The sequence below is a fragment of the Homarus americanus genome, unplaced genomic scaffold (genome assembly GCF_018991925.1).
Source record: "Homarus americanus isolate GMGI-L3 unplaced genomic scaffold, GMGI_Hamer_2.0 scaffold25827, whole genome shotgun sequence".
In the NCBI taxonomy this organism is placed as follows: Eukaryota; Metazoa; Arthropoda; class Malacostraca; order Decapoda; family Nephropidae; genus Homarus; species Homarus americanus.
In genome coordinates, this window is record NW_024738300.1 from 5043353 (window position 1) to 5062813 (window position 19461).

Consider the following 19461-nt stretch of genomic DNA (forward strand, 5'->3'; position numbering starts at 1 on the left):
TTAATGACATGTTAAACAACTTTGCTAAGGGCATACTAAGCTCATCCTTACATTCCTTTAATACTCTGGCAAATATCTCATCGGGACCAGGTGACATATTAGGCTTCAGTTTGTCTATTTGCTTATTAATATCGTTTTTAGTCACTACTATCTCGCTTAATTTGTTTTCTTCACTATCTCTGAATGGAGTCGGTGCCTCGGTATCATGTTTAAATTTTCGGTGATGAAAACTGTTGAAACATATTTACTCAGATTATTGCTCATTTCTCCGTCGTTATCAGTTAGCTCGCCGGTATCTGAACGTATTGGTCGAATCTTATCTCGTGTTTTAGTTTGATACATTTGGTAGACTCCTTTGGGGTTTGTTTTTACCTCCCCTGCTACCTTCAGTTCATAGTTCCTCCTGGCTTTTCTTATCTTGGTCTTAACCCTACCGGCCAATAACTTATAATACTCCCTGAGGTAAAATTCGCCACGATTTATCCTTCTACCTATAGCTTTCCTTTGGCCAATAATGTTCTTTAAATAACTGTTTAATCATTTAGGGTCATTGTTGTCTGATCTGAGTTTTTTGTATGGTATGTTCTGCCTTTGTGCATTAAGTAACTCGTTATTTAAATTTTCGTGGAACTCGGCAATCTCAGATCTCTTTATCAGGTCGGTGTCATCTTGGTTCACATCCAAACGTGATACCCCCTCTCTCAGCTGCCTCTTTAAACTATCAAAGTTTGCCCTTCTGAAATCTGGGACTTTAATGGAATTCCCTTTACGTCTGACCTGAAAATCTAACTGGAATCTAATTTCGTTGTGATCGCTGTTTGCAAGTTCGTTCCCTACCTCGATATTGCTAATGAGGTTTTCTCTGTTTGACAGAACTAAATCGAGTATATTATTACCCCGGGTGGGTTCGTTTATATGTTGACTTAGGAAACAGTCCTGGATCGTTTCGAGGAAATCCTCTGATACAGAGTTACCCGTAAGGTCAGTCCAATCTATTTGGCCAAGGTTGAAATCGCCTACTATACAGACTTTGTTGTGTATGGAAGCCCTGCGCATTTCATCCCAGATAAGTCGCTCATTAACTCTATCAAGATTGGGAGGTCTATATATTACTCCTATGATTAATTTTTTCCTACCGTCGATTAATTTTATCCAAATTGTTTCTGTATTCCACTCAGTTTTTATTTCCTTATTTATTTCGCACTTCAGATTATCCCTGACATAGATTGCTACTCCGCCTCCTTTCCTGGACGGCCTATCAGTATGGAACAATTTGTATTCCGCAATTTGGTATTCGACAGGTAACTCACGTGAGTCTAGGTTGATCCATGTTTCAGTGAATGCTATTATGTCGATTTTTTCGGTACATACCAAGGCCCTAATATCATCCATTTTGTTTCTCATGCTTCTACTGTTCGCGTAGTAGACATTTAAGTTAGTCGTGTTCTGAGTCCTCTCTTTACCGCGGTTAGGTTTAAATTCCCTGTCTAATTTAGTTTTGTCATCTTTCCCAACACTATTTCCCGGTAATCTTTCACTTGGTTTATCCGCTACCTCTGTAGTCTCTTCCACCCCGTGTCCATATGTTCCCCGAGCAGTTCAAAGACTTCGATATCTTTTGAACTGCCCCCTGTAGAGACCCAGCCAGGGTTGCCACCCCCTCCCGAGACAGGTGTACCCCATCCGTAGCATAAAGGTCCCTTCTGCCGTAGAAGTTGTCCCAGTTGTCAATGAATGGGACTGATATTGACTTGCAATATCCGTCAAGACGGCCGTTGACACCAACCACCCTTGACAAGCATTCATTGCTAACTTTCCTTCTAAGCAACACACCACATATGATAGGGATCCCTCCCTTAGTCCTAATACGATCTATAGCTGTCTTGAACTTATCAAGAAGCTCCTCACTCCTACACCGGCCAATATCATTGCCTCCTGCACTGAGGCAGATAATGGGTTTGTTCCCATTACCAGACAAGATATTGTCCATCCTGTCAACTATATCCCCCACCCCAGCCCCTGGCAAACACACCCTCATCCTATTTTTATTTTTACCACAAAAGGCTCTGTCCAGGTACCTTACCTGTGAGTCACCAACAATTAAAGTGTTTATACCTCCTTGTCAGCCCTGTTCCTGACTGTACTAACGTCCATTTCGTCTATCAAGGGACTGAGTGAGTTGGTACACTTAGCTGTCGTTGTCGTTGTTGTCGTAGCCTTGGTGTTTTTCTTCACCACCAGTTTGGTCGTCCCTCTCCTCACAACCTTCCATTCCCCAGAGTTATCGTCATTCACTGGCTTTCCTTGTCGTTTAAGTCTAATTACAAGATCTTTACCTGTCTGGCCCAAGTAAAACATATTACAATCCTTGCAAGGGACCTTATAAATGCAGCCATTTGTATTGTTGGGGGAGTTCTTGTTTAACATTTGTTTAACAGTGCATGTGGTCGCATGGCAGGTAAATCAGACTGCATATTGACTCGAACTGTTCATATACGTTTCTTATTGGAAGCAGTGGTGATGATTGTGTGGATATTATCATATTACATATTAATTTTGTAGCTAAAAGGTGGCGTAGCAATTTTGTGTCTCATAGTATGCAGTTTTTAGAAAAAAATATGCTCGTATTATGTTGATCAAAAGCATTGATTCAAAACTAATTGGCAACGCTAATTTAACACAGGGTATAATCTTTTTACTAGTCTGACATTATTGTCTAGTACAACCAACTTTTTTTTCTCAAACAAGTGAAAATCTTTGTTAAAACAATCACAACGTCTTTGAATGCTTAACACACACGCCTAAATACATCAGGTGAACGCGCAATGGTTGACTCCACATAATGCTAGTTTCTTTATTTCAATCAATAAAGTCTTTCCCGCGACTTGGGCAAACAGTACCACCCTTGACTCGACCGCCAGCGACTCAGTCCTCAAGTTTACCTCGCGTTGTCAACAACTCTCTTCTGAGACCTGCAGTCACTCCATCTCCACTGAGACTGTAGGACGCCATTTATTACTCATCTTTATTAAGGTTGTGGTACTGTACTGTTACTGCTTGTATTGGGTGACGTGAAAAGATGAGGGAGGGTCATGTGTGGTGTGTTAGATTACGTGTTGTCTTTACTGTACTTAAATTTGCCCCTCAGGTAATTTATTGGTTTAAACACTTAAATTTTACTCTTTCCTTCCATTGTGACGTTTAACTATATTTCTACAGTAATGCTATAGTATTCTATAGTATGTATATTGGGTGTTGTGATGGGTCGATGCATAAAGCCCTGAATTAAGGTTCATGTAGGTGAAATATCAATTTCGTCTTTTTGAAAACCAAACAGTGTGAATATTAACTGTCTGTTCAATCATCCAAAATGTCTAAAACATGAAACGTGTGAGCGAGTTGATTCCCAAGGAAATTAAGAAGCAATTCGTTAATAAGATCGTGTATTGTGTTTTACATGTAAAAAGAAAATAACGAATAAGACATGTATCGTCGAGCAAAATACTCGCATATTAAAATTACTATTCTTTACATTGATTACTGAAAATATTATCTGAGCATTTCCTCATTGTTGCTAAGATGTATTTCAAACACTTATCATTATTGAGGAATCTTCGTCCATGAGACGGAGGCAGACGTTCATGGCCATCGAGGGTATAGTGTTGTACAGGGTGATTTAAAGGCCTGGAATCACACGATTATTTTTAAAATTTAATACAATAAATGTTCAAACTACGAGCCCCTAACAAGCACAGGTCAACTTTTGAACGCAAGTTTCGTTCAACGTTTCCTAATACAGACACATCAGTCAATTTTAGCACATTAATTCCTGATTACACTACTGAAGATCTAAAGACTGCACTCAGGCGCCAATATGCAACTTACTTTCAAGAATCAATATGTGAATACCTGTCAGAGGTTTGACGTTTCATTAATAGCATTGAAAAATAAACATTCATATGAATTCGGATTTCTGAAATAACCCTACATTAAGCGAGAAAGATAGATAAGAGTTGTCTATCCTGGGTGAGATAAATAATATCAAAAGTTATATCAGTAACAATAATGTCATAAATGTGACAATAATATACCATACGTACTGCATATGTGTTATGTGTTTTGGGGATAATTACACTTTAGCGATCACTTATATATATTCCTTCGATTTCCAAAATTCAATCTTATTTGTAAGTTGGGCTGATGGTAAAGGTAACCATACTACAGATTGCAAATGAATTGCGTCACACTAACCTAACCTAACCTAAGCCAACCTAACCTAACTTAATTTAAGTATATATTTTACTCAGTATTTAAAAAGTGTAACTTTCATATTCGAAATCTACAGTATATCCTGTTAAACAGTCTTTGGATAAGCAGTGTCTTGTAACACTATTACATTCACATATTTTGTCTTTGGTTAACTATTATAACTCTCTATGGGTCTGCCTACCTAATTATCTACCTAAGAAAGGTCAAACAGTGTTGAGCAGGGTTTCCAGGCCTATTTTTGCTCTGCCACTGGGGACTCTCACTACCCCATATTTGATGGAATTACATTGGCTTCCAATTAAGGCTACAATAGAGTTGAAATCTGTCTAATGAATTTTAAGACACTAATGTTTGGAGAGCCTAATTACAGTATTTGGCCACCCTATTAATTCCACTGACTAAAATTCTAAAAGGACTTTGCGTAGTAGTGATGATCCTTCACACCTTGAGAAGCCTAGAGCAGTATGGTAATGTTCTTTTACTGCTCGATCCGTTTCCTATACAGCACCCATGAAGCAACTGACTTTTGTGGTGGCCTTTAAGAAACAACTTAAAACCTTTTTTTTTTTTTAAAGCTTATGATCCTGAGCAGGGTACAGTGATGGAGAATTACAGTGTTTAGGAAGTATTAAAATTAAGGTAATATGAATGATATAACTCGAACTGCCACTTTTTGTGATCTTAGGGAGGTACTACCGTCTTGGAAGATATTGGAAGCATAATGTGTTGTCTAATGGTAGACCCTGCTGCTATATGGCATCACAAAAATTGTGACCAAGTCCAAGGTTGATGATCTGACTTTATGCCTCATTTACAAACAATTGCAGGGTCTCAATTGTTTCTCTTTCTATTGGCAATACAACATACATACTGTATATCGTATCTCACATTTTTTTTTAATATTTGTATTTATTTTTAGTCCTTTGGTATTATATTATATTATATTATATTATATTTTTATTTAATATTTTTTTATTTTTTTTCATTTATTATTATTATTATTATTATTATTATTATTATTATTATTATTATTGTTATTATTATTATTATTATTATTATTATTATTATTATTATTATTATTATTATTATTATTATTATTATTATTATTACTAAAGCTTGGTAAATTATACAACAAAGGAAAACAATTTCATCGAGGAATAGTAATACATAAAACTCATTTGGAAGAAGTTCACACACGTTCGAAGATGAACATCTCAAAAAGCGTAAAATATGGATGAACCTTTTAAAAGATACTTGACGTAAAGTGTCGTCACAGTGCACAATACCCTACTGCATGATTATGTACTCGGGGCCAAATTCGGAATAACTTGTCTCTTGAAAACGATCTAGTGTAAGCTATGTCCAATAATATTTGGTAACTCAAGATCAAAAATGAAGACTATGTGTGTATGTGTTTGTGTGTGTGTCAGCCAGGAGTTATGACGGTATGTGTGTGGTCCATGGGTTATATGATGCACTGTATGAGGTTCACGTGTTATAACTGTGTGTGGTCCATGGGTTAAGATCGGGTGTGTGACGGTCACCATGGGTTTTGATGGTGAGTGTGAGCCATAGGTTATATGTTATATGTGTGCTTAGTCTATGGGTTATATGGTGTGTTGTCCATGGGTTATATGGTGTGTGGTCCATGGGTTATGTTGTGTGTGTGTGGTTCATGGTTTATGTGTTGTGCGATTGGTGTGTGGTCCATGGGTTATGTGGTGTGTGTGTGGTCCATAGGTTATGCAGTTAGTATGGTTCATGGGTTATGATGGTGTGTGTTTGTGTGTAATAATAATAATAATAATAATAATAATAATTAACGGTTTATTGAAAGAGCTTGGCAGCCAGAAGGCTGAAAATATACAGTTACATATTTGGGGAATGGGTTTCGAATTACAAATAATATACAAGTAACACAAGTGATACAAATAAGATAAATAATAACTAGATGGGGAAAAGCTCAAACTACAGTTCATTTCAACATAGTGACAGTGCAAGGAGTAGTGTTTACTGGGAGTGAATACACTGGTTTATTACAAGTTATTGATAATTTTACAATGGTTGGGACTGGGCTGTTCTTATAGCGATCAGTTCGTGCACGTATGGGCTGGATGCGGTTGTGGTGTCGAACAGCAATTCTCGGGCTAGGGATCTCAGGTGGTAGTAGGAGCCGGTGTCGACGATGGTGTAGAAGCTTCTTACCAAATTTGCAGATGAGGTCGTGGTGATGGTCAGTGAGAGTCGAAAGGGTCAGTGTGTTGAGCGCTTCTTGATATGTGGAGTAGGAAGGGGAGTGAATAATCTTGCATGCCCTCTTTTGCACTTTTTCTAGGTGTTTACGTTGTGTGGCATTTAGGGAGGAAGACCAGGTGGGGGAGGCATCGGTGAGCTTGGGAAGTATGAATGTTGTGTAATGTGTGTGTGTGTATGTGTGTGTGTGTATGTGTGTGTGGTCTATGGGTCACTATAGTGTGTGTAGTACATGGGTTATGGAGGTAATAATAATAATAATAATAAACGGTTTATTAATAGAGTTGCAGCCGGTGGCTGAAAATATACAGGCTTACATTTAATTTAGACATAATGATATAATATGCATTGAATACATTTACAGGGCTGTGCAGTACATAAATCAGGAGTTGTTTATTAATTTAACAATAGATGGGATGGTGCTGTTCTTATATCTATCGGTGCGGGCTCTTATGGGCTGAATTTTGTTGTAGTGGCGGACTGCGCGAGTTGGGTGGGGGGCTGCAGGTGGCAGGAGGTGGCGATGGCGAGGGTGGTGCATTAGTCCACGGCCAAACCTTTCCAGTGCTTGGTGGTGGAGGTCACTGAGGGATGGCATTTCCAGGGTGGAGAGAGTGTTGGTGTAGCCGGAGTATTCTGCGCCGAGCATGATTCTGCAGGCCCTTTTCTGTACCTTCTCTAGCTGACGTTGTTGGGTGGAGTTGAGAGAAGACGACCAGGCTGGTGACGCATACGTTAGTTTGGGGAGAATAAAGGCGTTGTAGATGGTCCTCAGCTCTGGCGTGGGTGTCCCAAGTGACCTAAGTCTTCGTAGCATGTAGAGACGGTACGAGGCTGCCTTGACTGTGTTATTTACATGGGCCTTCCAGTCAAGTTTGTTGTCTATAGTTACACCCAGGAGTTTGGCAGACTGCACCAGCTGGAGATTTTTTTTATTTTTTTATTTTTTTTTTTTAGGTTAAGGTGGGGAAAGGATGGAAGGCATGCTGGGGCTCAAGGCACAGCCAGACATGAGGGATGGAGAAGTCACAACATATAGTCGTGGGGGGAAAGGTTGGAAAAGAAGTTTAATGAGTTAATTGGAAAATAAGTTTAATGAGTTAACGGCACCCACTGTGACTGCTGGGGCTTGTACTGGAGTGGTGGCGGTATTGTGTGTGTGTGTGTGTGTGTGTGTAGTCCATGGGTTATGATGTGTGGGTGGTCCATGGGTTGTGTGGTGTGTGTGTGAGTGGTTCATGGGTTATGTGGGTTGTGTGTGTGTGGTCCATGGGTTATGTGGGGTGTGTGTGTGTGTGTGTGCGCGCCCATGGGTTATGTGGGGTGTGTGTGTGGTCCATGGATTATGTGTGGTGTGTGTGTGTGGTCCATGGGTTATGTGGGTGTGTGTGTGGTCCATGGGTTATGTGTGTGTTTGTGGTCCATGGTTATGTGGGGTGTGTGGTGGTTCATGGGTTGTGTGGGGGGTGTGTGTGAGGTCCATGGGTTGGTGACAGTGTGTGTTTGTGAGCGGTTCATGGGTAAGATGGGGCGTGTTTGTGTATGGTCCATGGGTGTGTGTGAGGACCATGGGATTATATGTGTGTGTGTGTGTGTGTGTGTGTGTGTGTGAGGGACCATGGGATATATGGTGTGTGTGTGTGTGTGTGTGTGACTATGGGATATATGGTGTGTGTGTGAGCGGCTTATGGCTTATATGATGTGTGTGTGTGTGGGGGAGGGGACCATGGGATATATGGTGCATGTGTGTGAGTGGCTTATGGCTTATATGATGTGTGTGTGTGTGTGTGAGTGTGTGTAGTCCATGTGTTATGTGGTGTGTGTGTGTGTGAGTGGCTTATGGCTTATATGATGTGTGTGTATATGTGTAGTCCATGTGTTATGTGGTGTGTGTGTGTGTGGTCCATGGGTTATGATGATGGGTGTGGTGCATGGGTTATGATGGTGTAAGGGGTTAATGGGTTATGAAGGTGTGTATGGGTCATTGGTTATGTGGTATTTGTGTGTGTGTGTGTGTGTGGGCGTGTGTGTGTGTGTGTTACCCGCATGGATGACGGTAGACTGTCAAAGCAGCCACTTTACAGTCACCTAAAGAATAGTAAACTTAACACTGGCTGGCAACTGAAAAGGTATAAGGATAGTCTTAAGACAAACCTGAATAAGTGCCAAATTGATCCCCTCACCTGGGAGACGATTACCCTACACCGTAGTGCCTGGAGACGCACCATACGAGAAGGTGTCAGTACTTTCGAGTTAGCCCGACTGCATACCGAGGTAGAAAAGCTCCACCGCGGAAACACGCTGACATCGCCCCCCAACCGCACTAGATGTAGCCCTCTACACGTGCAACATCTGTCGACGACCCTGACGGTCCCGTATCGGCCTCTCGAGTCACCTCAGAGCTCACCAACGAAGGTGACATCCTTAATAACTCATATCATTGTATAATAGGAGGATGATCGTAATACTCGATTCCGAATGAGAGTAAAGTAGTAGTAGTAGTGTGTGGTCCATGGATTACAAGGTGTGTGTGTGTGGCCCATGGGTTATGACGGTATGTGTGTCTCATGGGTTATGATGGCGTCTGTAACCCCATGGATCATGACGACGAGTTACCCTTAAACCAGTGCTGTGGACGTATTATAACCCATGAACTGAAACAGTGGATGTGGATATGCATAACCCATGGGCGAGAGTGACCCATATGGTCACCGGGTTATGTGATTCATATGTCAGTATGGTAGGTGAGATCCACCCATTAATCAGACCTCTTATTGTGTTTGACTGACAGATAATACCAGGTTACAATTGCAGCCCAGGAGTTAACATCAGGACAAGTGTGATGTATGAGCCAGCGGTAAGGGTTAATGTAACTCATGAGGCAGAATGATGAGTAAAAGTAACTCATGAGGCAATTTCACGAGTTAGTGACTAGTGGAACAGCATGATGGGTAAGTATAACTCATACACCAACAAGATGACTTACAGGAACTCTTGGGACCCCGAAAATGTGTATTGTACATGTTGACACAGGAGAGGAAAGTATATTACCTACAGTGATAGAAAGTCGGTGTGTGACCCATGGCACACATAGCATTATGTCTGATCTAAGTTAAGAACATTGTGTCTGCATGGTGTGAGTCTTGGTAAGAACAATATCTGTGATCCATTGGCATGTATAGGACATGTGGTTGCACATGGCAAAAAAAATAGTGTTTGCGGGTGGCGAAGGGCAAGAATGATGCCTTGGAGTGCGTGTAAACCAAGGATGTGATTGTGCGTAACCTACAAAAATTTAATGTTTGTGAAAGACCCACGGCAAGAATAACGTTTATGTATTACTCATGGTAAGAACACTGTGCGTGATCCACTGACATGCTCAGTGAGTTTGAGTGATTTATGGCAACAACGGCATTGGTGCGTGCATGTTGGGTAGATGTGACTGACCCACGAGCCAGCATGGTTGGTCGGTGTGTCCCACGAGCCAGCATAGTGGGGTGGGTATTATCCGTGAACGAGCTTGGTGGGTGACCTATGAACCACTTTGAAGGATATTGGCTACAAATATAGCAGATGAAATGTAAAAATTTGCAGTTCAACACAAGATGCGTAAATTTTTCAATTCCACTAAAACGATATATAGCCCAACTACTCATGGCGTGGCCTTCTCTGTGCAACTGTTGGTAACTCCCTAATTAAAGAAGAAGAAGGCATCCCTCAGCAATGGAAAGAGCACTACCATTCGTTGCTCAACCGAAGCAATGATGTGGATGTCCTGACTACCCAGCAGGTTCCTCCCACCCAGAGCAGACCCACCTCAGCAATCCTCCACCCCTGGATGAGGAAGCAACTGTCATCAAGCAAATGAAAAACAACAAAGACACATGGCTTGATGGAATCCTAGCCACTGTGTATAAAACTGCTGTCCGCAGCTGGCAAGTTTATCACCCGAATCCTCCTAAACAGACTTTTTCTTTAGGCGGAAACTTCCTCCCAGAATATCAATGTGGTTATACACCATCACATGGCACCACTGACTTGATCTTTGCTCCCCGCCTTCATTGACTTTACTAAGGCCTTCGATTCGGTCAACAGGTAAGGCTTATAGCTGACCCTGAGTCGTTTTGGGTACCCACCAAAAATCATTGCCATTGTGAGGCAAATCCACGATGCCATGAATGGCAGTGACCTGAACAATAGCACCCAGTCTGAGTTCTTCCCCATCTATATGGGAATAAAATGAGGATATGTACTAGCACCGACTCTCTTTTCCATTTTCTTCGATCCTTTCCTTACTCGTGCCAGTGCCGGTTTACCTGGTGGGGTGGACATCCAGTATCAGATGAAGGGACTTTTCAACATAAGATGACTCCAGGCAGACGACCTCACTCTCGTCGCTCAGAGTGAACACGAAATACAGGAAATCCTGAACACCAACACAGATGTGTGTGTGTGTGCACAATTTGGCCTTGAGGTGAATGCACGTAAGACTCAGATCTTCTTTCAACCTGTCCCTGGTTCAACCACACCTTCACCATCCATCCAGCTTAAAGCTCTCTCTAATGTTACCCCCTTCCAGTTCCTTGGCTCCCACCTTCTCCACCACCGTGTACATCGATGAAAAGATTCAGCATCGAATCAAATGTCCATCTCAAGCTTTTGGCAGTCTCCATACACATGTCTTCAAGTGTAGAGAACGAAAATTATCAACAAAGTTGCACGTTTATCGAGTACAGGTCCTCCCCACCCTGCTGTATGGGAGCAAAACATGGGGCACATACAGGAGGTACCTGAAGGCACTTAAAAACTTTCACCTACGTAGTCTTCGTTTGATCCTCCGAGTTCGCTGTTAAGACAAGAGATCAAATGCCAGTATTCTCCCTGACACCAATTGTGGAAGCAAAGAGGCTAACATTATCCATGAACAACTACGTTGGACAGGCCATGTTACCCGCATGGACGACATTTGACTGCCAAAGCAGCTACTTTACAGTCACCTAACGAATTGTAAATGTAACGCTGTCAGACAACGGAAAAGGTATAAGGATAGTCTAAAGACAAACCCGAAAAGTGCCAAATCGACCCTCTCAACTGGGAGACGTTCATTCCACGACTGGTTTAAGAATCAATCATGTGAAACACAAAAACTTGCAGATCAGCACAAGATGAGCGAATTTTTCAATTCCACTCAAACATTTTATGGGCCAATCATTCATGTCGCAGCCCCCCCTCCGCTCATCCGATGGTAACTCCCTAATTAAAGATGAAAAAGGCATCTTTCAGCGCTGGAAAGAGCACTACCATTCACTACTCAACCGAAACACCAATTTGGATGCCCTGACTACCCAGCAGGTCCCTCAGCATCCAGAGTTGACCCACCTCAACTATCCTCCATCCATGTATGAGGTAGCTATCGGATCAAACAGAAAAAACAACAACAAAGAATCAGGGCCTGATGGAATCCCAGCCGAGGTATATAAAGTAGGAGGACCTCTGCTTACTCGCCGTCTCAACTCTCTCCTGGAAAATATATGGGAAAAAGAAGAAATCCCCAAAGCTCCGAAAGACGTCTCCATCGTCAATATTTATAAGAACAAGGGAGACCGGTAAGACTGTGGCAACTACCGTGGGATCTCGCTACTCTCCGTAGCTGGCAAGATTATCATACGACTCTTCCTAAATAGAGTTCTTCCCGAGGCGGAATACTTCCTCCCAGAATCTCAATGTAGCTTTAGAGTTTAGACCATCACGTGGCACCACTGACATGATTTTTGCTGCCTGCCAGGTACATGGCCTTCATCGACCTAACCAAGGTCTTCGACTCGGTCAACAAATAAGCCCTCTGGCGGACCCTCAGCCGTTTTGGATGCCCACCAAAATTCATCACCATTGTGAGGCAACTCCACGACGGCATGAACGGCAGTATCCTGCACAATGTCACCCAGTCCGAGTTCTTTCACATCCAAACGGGGTAAAACAAGGACGTGTGTTGCCACCAACTCTCTTTTCCATTTTCTTGGCTGCCTTCCTTACTCGTGCCAGCGCCAATTTAGCCGGCAGGTGTGAACATTGAGTACTTGATAAAAGGGAGGGTCTTTTCTTTATAAGACGACTCCACGCAGGAACAAAGTTGTCGTTTGCTCCCATTACTGAACGTCAGTATACGACGACTTCACCCTTGTTGCTCACACTGAATGCGACCTACTGGAAATCGGGAACATATACGCAGATGCGTATGCATACTTTGGCCTTGAGGTGCATGTACATAAAACTCAGATTCGCTTTTAACCTGTCCCTGTTTTAGCCACTCCACCATCCATCCAACTTAACGGTACAACCATCTTTAATGATACCCACTTTCGGTATCTCGGCTCCCACCTGTCCACCACTGTGGACATCGATGAAGAGATTCAACTTCGGATCAGATGTGCATCTTAAGCCTTTGGTAGACTCCTTACCCGTGTGTTCAGCTTTAGGGAGGTGAAATTATCTATAAAGTTGCACGTATATCGAGCAGTAGTCTTCCCCACCCTGCTATATGGCAGCGAGATATGGAACACATACAGGAGGTGCCTCAAGGCACTTGAAAACTTTCACCAACGTAGTCTACTTTCCATCCTCCGTTGGACTGGCCATGTTACCCGCATGGACGACATTCGACTGCTACTTTACAGTCATCTATTGAATAGTAAACGTAACACTGACGGGCAACTGAAAAGGTATAAGGATAATCTTAAATCAAGCCTGAAAAGTGCCAAATCAACCCCCTCACCTGGGACACGATTACTACACACTATAACGCTTGAAGGAGCACCACACAAGGTATCACTACTTACGAGTTAGCCTGACTGCACACCGAGGCAGACAAGCGCCAACGCCGGAAAGATGGTGCCGCCGCCCCTCTCGCACTAGATGGAGCCATCGACATGTGCAACATCTATGAACGACTCTGACGGTCCCTTATCGGCCACTTTAGTAAACTTGAAACTCACAAACGAAGGTGGCGTTTTTTATAACTCATACCATTTTACTATAGCTGGATGATCATCATCCTCGATTCCGAGTGACAGCAAAGTAGTAGTTGTAGTAGTAATAGTGTGTATGTGTGTGAGTGCGTGTTGATAGACCGTGGTTTATGAAACTTCTTTGTTTTAGTTATATTAAATATGGCTTAAGTTTAGTTTACAGCTGCTTAAAGTTAACCGAGGATAGCCAAGAGGATCGTTTCAAATGAATCATTCGAGTATCGTTTTAGACTTTCCAAATAATAAAAATGATGTAAAGGAGTTAAGAAGTAAAATACTCGCCATCAAAGTGTAGTAATTTCTCTCACTTCAGGTGTAAGTCATAGGTTATTGACTACTAGAGGGAGTGAGTAACATAAACGATGTCGCCAGGAGTCGTCTTCTTCTGCTCGCTCGTCATGGCACACGTGTTCCCTCTGCCTGGTAAGTGTTACACCAGCGCAGTCTTACCTGCAAAATTACATGCCACATAATTTCTTGTTCAACTTATTGATCTCACTGAAGAAATGCGAGGCATTCTTAAGTTTGAAACAGATTTTTCTTGTTTTGATTTATTCAGTGACGGGAAAACAAGTGAGGGTGGTGAGGTTTCAGCGAATGGAGATGGCGTCTAATGACAGCTTCCTTGACAGCGGGGAGAACGCCTTCCCAGAGCTCTCTCAGGTACTTGGTGCTATATCCTTTTGATTTCTTTCCATATGCTATTATTTAATATATTTCAACATCCCATGATTTCATGTATTTCAGCACACTGTAATTTTCTCTATATCATTATGGTCCGATTTAATTTACGAAACAATGCTCTGATTCTATTTACCTATACAGCAATTATAAATAGTTTTAAGTTTACGGGCTAGTTAGAAACAACGTGTAGTAGCTAAAAAAGATATGTGGCAGGGTGGGTCCGACCCCAATACTTGTAGTCCGTGGTCTCATATTGTTTCAGATAGAGTATGCACAGATACTTTTTTTAGCTACTGCACCTGTTCATAGTGGACCTCCCACACACCGACTTAGTCACGATAAGCACAGTAAAATTTTTTCGTAAATTGGAGAATATTATGGTTTCTCCCCAAACAGACACAATTTGCCAAAGAAAAAAATATATTTTGACACACACACTCACACGCACACACACACACACACACACACACACACACACACACACACATGGTATGCACAATTTCTTATTTCATATCCTATCATGGTTATAAATTTTTTGTATACATTTATCAATTTTCTTGTACATAGAATATAAGTATAATTTGTTTTTGTTTTTATTGTTCTCTTCACAAAAATTACTTACGGTGATATAATGTGAAGATCAAATATTTTAATGGAATATCCTTCCTTCCTTAGGCTATAGTAAGCCCCTTTATAGTATTTATACTGTATATACTTGTGACACTTGCCAGATGCTTCTGGTGTCATTGTACAGGGGTACCTAGTGACAGCACTAGGATCCCGCTTCCTCTATCAAGGAATAAACAATTGAAATTGATTGAATTGATCAAATATTTAAATTCAAAATATTATATTTTCTTGATAAAATAATTGGTTTTCATTCATAGATGAGAAAGGATTAGTATTTATTTTAACTAAAAAACATCGATTAAAGTATCTTTAATCCATAAGAAGTCTTCTGTAAGCTCTGGAGGTTATATTTTCAGAGTACGTATAACATCCTTCACAATTGGGAAACAAAGATTCTGAGCATAGCAACCACGACTGTGAATATAACAACCACGACCATGATCAAAACAACCACGACTATGATTATAACAACCACGACCATGAATATAACAACCACGACCATGATTATAACAACCACGACCATGAATATAACAACCACGACCATGATTGTAACAACCACGACCATGAGTATAACAACCACGATTATAACAACCACGAATAGGATTATAACAACCACGACCATGATTATAGCAACCATGCCCATGAATATAACAACCACGAATATGATCATAACAACCACGACCATGATTATAACAACGACGACAATGATTATAACAACCACGACATTGAATATAACAACCACGACCATGATTATAACAACCACGACCACGATTATAACAACCACGACTATGATTATAACAACCACGACTTTGATTATAACAACCACTACCATGATTATAACAACCACGACCATGATTATAACAACCACGACCATGATTATAACAACCACGACCATGATTATAACAACACGACTATGATTATAACAACCACGACCATGATTATAACAACCACGATTATAACAACCACGACTATGATTATAACAACCACGACCACGATTATATATTAACAACCACGACTATGATTATAACAACCACGACCATGATTATATAACCACGACCATGATTATAACAACCACGACTATGATTATAACAACCACGACTATGATCATAACCAGGACTATGATTATATCAACCACGACTATGATTATAACAACCACGACTATGATCATAACCACGACTATGATCATAACCAGGACTATGATTATGACAACCACGACTATGATCATAACCAGGACTATGATTATATCAACCACGACTATGATTATAACAACCACGACTATGATCATAACCACGACTATGATCATAACCAGGACTATGATTATGACATCCACGACTATGATCATAACCACGACTATGATTATAACAACCACAACCATGATTATAACAACCACGACCATGATTATAACAACCACGACTTTGATTATAACAGCCACGACCCAATATATCAGTTGGGCAGGAGAAGAGCCACTCCAGATATGGGAGCAGTACTCCAAATTAGGACGAATGAATCCCTTATATACTTGAAGTAACAGCTCAGGAGTGAAGTAGCTACGGCATCTGTGCAGCATCCCCAGCTTTCGGGAGGCAGCTTTAGCAATGTTGAGGATGTGTGGCTTTTATGACATGTTTCAGAAATGGTGAGGCCTGGCATATTTATTTTATAATTTGGCAGAATGATAGCATCGTGAAATGTGATTGTTGGGAGATCATCTAATTTGGAAAGTGTAATTGGTAAATACTAAGTTTTATTAGTATTGAATTTAACCAAGTTTCTACCTCCCCATCCCGAGATGCTGATGAGATCCGCATGCATAGATGTAATGATATCAGCTCTAAAAACAGATCTAGCTCGAGAGTTAGGGGGAAGAGGAATGTGTGAAGAAGAATGAAAGAGTAGAATCATCAGCTTAAGAATTGATAGAATTAGTTTCAGTGTGACGTAAATCATTGATAAAAAGAAGGAAGAGAGTAGGTGAAAGAACAGATCCTTGTGGGACATCACTATTGGTAGAGAAAGAGTGACAACAACTGCCATGGATCGGTTCTCAAAGAAGGTTGAGATTAGAGAATAAAGTGGGGGAGTGAAACCATAAGAGGGAGGTTTAGAAAGCAAAGACTTGTGCCATACCCTCTCAAATGCCTTAAAGACGTCTAGGGCCCCGACGAAAGTTTCCCCATAATTCTTAGCAGAGGATTATCAAAGATGGGTTCAGTAGGAAAGCAGATAACCAGTTGATCTCGCATTGAGAAAGCCATACTGGTTATCCAACAAAAGAGAATGGCGTTCAAGGTGATGGAGAAAATGGGAGTTTAAGATAGTTTCAAAAATCTTAGCGAAGGATGACGTTATGGCAATGGGGCGATAGTTAGAGGGATTAGAATGGTCACCCTTCTTCGGGATGGGCTGAACCAAGGCATGCTTCGAAGAAGAAGGAAAAGGTTGGGGTTTTGAGACGAAGGTGAAAGAGGCGAGCAAGCACCGGGGCCAGAACTTCAGCAAACTCCCTCAGAACACGAGGGGGTATTCCGTCCTGCCCATGCGTCTTACTCGCATTCAACCTGGATAACACATCAGCAACCCTACTAGAAGAGATTATAGGAAAGTGCATAGGTTCAGTAGGGGTAGCAGGGTAGGAGGGATAGAGTTGGAATCGTCTAATATGGAGTTAGAGGAGAATAAGGTGATAAAGAGATTGGTTTTGTCAGTGGGTGAGTTGGCTATAAAGTTATCAGATCGAACAAGAGGGGGAAAAGATGGAGTGAAGAAGTTATTACAGATGTTTTTGGTTAAGGACTAGAAGAATTTACTAGAGGAAGAATGTCAGGACATCGGTCTTTCTTTTTATAAAATTCCGCTTGGCTCTACGAAGAGTAGCCTTACAACGATTCCTAGAAGTAATGAAAGAGGAGTGGGTAATAGGAGAAGGAGATAGTTTCATAGCTTGATTTGCCCTATGTCTCCCCCTGCATGCAAGAGAGCAGGAGCTATCAAACCATTATCTTAAAGTGAAAGTTTTGGTAGAAGCTAGGATAAATGCACTCATAATACCCTGTATAACCCCAGCAATGCTGTCAGCACATACTGAGGCGTCCCGAGTGGAAAAGCAACATTCATCCCAAGGAAAGTCGGTGAAGAATTATCGCAAGGATTGCCAGTTTCCCCCCGATAGTGCCATAGTTGACGTTTAGAGGGAGGTGGGGGAGGTGGTCGTGCCCAGTTTGATTTATAGAAATAAGATTGCGATCAGACGACCCTAAGGGAGCAAAAATTGGGTATGAATAGTCATCCCTTTCAGAGCCAAGTTACTCTCTGTGATGTACATTGAAATCCCCTGGGTAGAGAATCTCGGTGTTGGGGTGTGTGGATAGCAACGACTCATGACAAGATAGTCAAAGAGTTCCAAACAGTTGATAGAGTTGGGAAAACAGTATAGGAAACAAAAGAAAATAGTCATAGTTGGTAGAGATATTTTGAGCCAGATGACATTCAAGATCCCTGGGTCAAGCTATAGGTGTACGTGTGTTGCAGTAGGAGCATACACCTCCCTTAGAACGGAAAGAGGTATAAAGGTTGTAGTTGGAGAGAGACTTGAAAACGTTTGGGTGAAGCTGCTTTGGTCAGTTGAAGTTTCGGAAAGTAGTAAGAAGTCGGGGGAAGAGGTTAATAGATGGTGCTCTACAGAAGGAAAATTGGATCTCAGGCCGCGATTGTTGGAAAAATGAAGTGTGAAAAAAGCCGATCCTACAGCAACCGCGGTGGCGTCAGTTGAGGACCCATCCGAGAAGGCCCAGCTTCAATATTAATATCAACTGACATAGGAGAATAAAATAGAATGAATAGAACAGATCAAGAGTGAGTACGTTTATATTTGTTATGTTGTCAATAGTAAGAGAGACAATTGAGACCCTGCAATTGTGTATAAATGTGGCAGAAAGACAGATTAGCAACCTGGGACTTGGTCTCAATAAATTTTTGTGATGCCTTATGGTATCCGGGTCTACCATAAGTACCTCCCTGTTTGGTAGCTGCCTACTACCTACTACCTTAATAGCAATTATTGTGGTAACATAATGCTGTTTAGCTTCTTGTATGCGTTACTTGTAACATTTTATATATATGATTATATTTCCATGGTGATTATATATTTTATTTTATTAGCAATACCCAAAACACTCTCACATTGACGGCCATGTTGCAACCTAGTGATACTAGTGGTGTATTTCAGAGTCGTACCACATTTAAAAATTTTCAGTGCAGTCTAAAGAACAATCATCCCAAACTTGGTGCACAATCATGTCACTAATTTGCTCCACCACCAGTGATATAGTATTTTGTTAAGTGATTCGAAGCTCAATCATGCTTACATTATATCAAATATTAGCCTTAAGAAACTAATTCAAGTGAACATTGTATAACAGAAGTTACAATAATAGCCTTACCAACTTCGACACTCCCTCACCCTCAGTGGACTCTGTGTGTGCGGGTGCGACTGTTCCATTTAACTCGCCTCAACACAATCCTCAGCTACACCACCGGCGAGCACTACCAGGAGATTATGCTGGGTAAGAATTATTTTACTGAGTCAGCCTCTGCGTTGGTG

General features: G+C 41.3%; 1 protein-coding gene across 2 annotated transcripts in view; it reads left to right on the forward strand.

The window, feature by feature from the left end:
* Window positions 1-13862: 13862 nt before the first annotated feature.
* The window catches only part of LOC121874013, a 32705-nt gene continuing 27106 nt past the window's right edge, over window positions 13863-19461 (forward strand). For both annotated transcript variants that reach the window (XM_042377891.1, XM_042377890.1), the window contains exons 1-3: window positions 13863-13970; window positions 14107-14210; window positions 19327-19423. In XM_042377891.1, coding sequence (XP_042233825.1) covers window positions 13910-13970; window positions 14107-14210; window positions 19327-19423 — 262 coding nt within the window. In that variant the 5' untranslated portion in view covers window positions 13863-13909. The remainder of the gene's footprint in view (window positions 13971-14106; window positions 14211-19326; window positions 19424-19461) is intronic.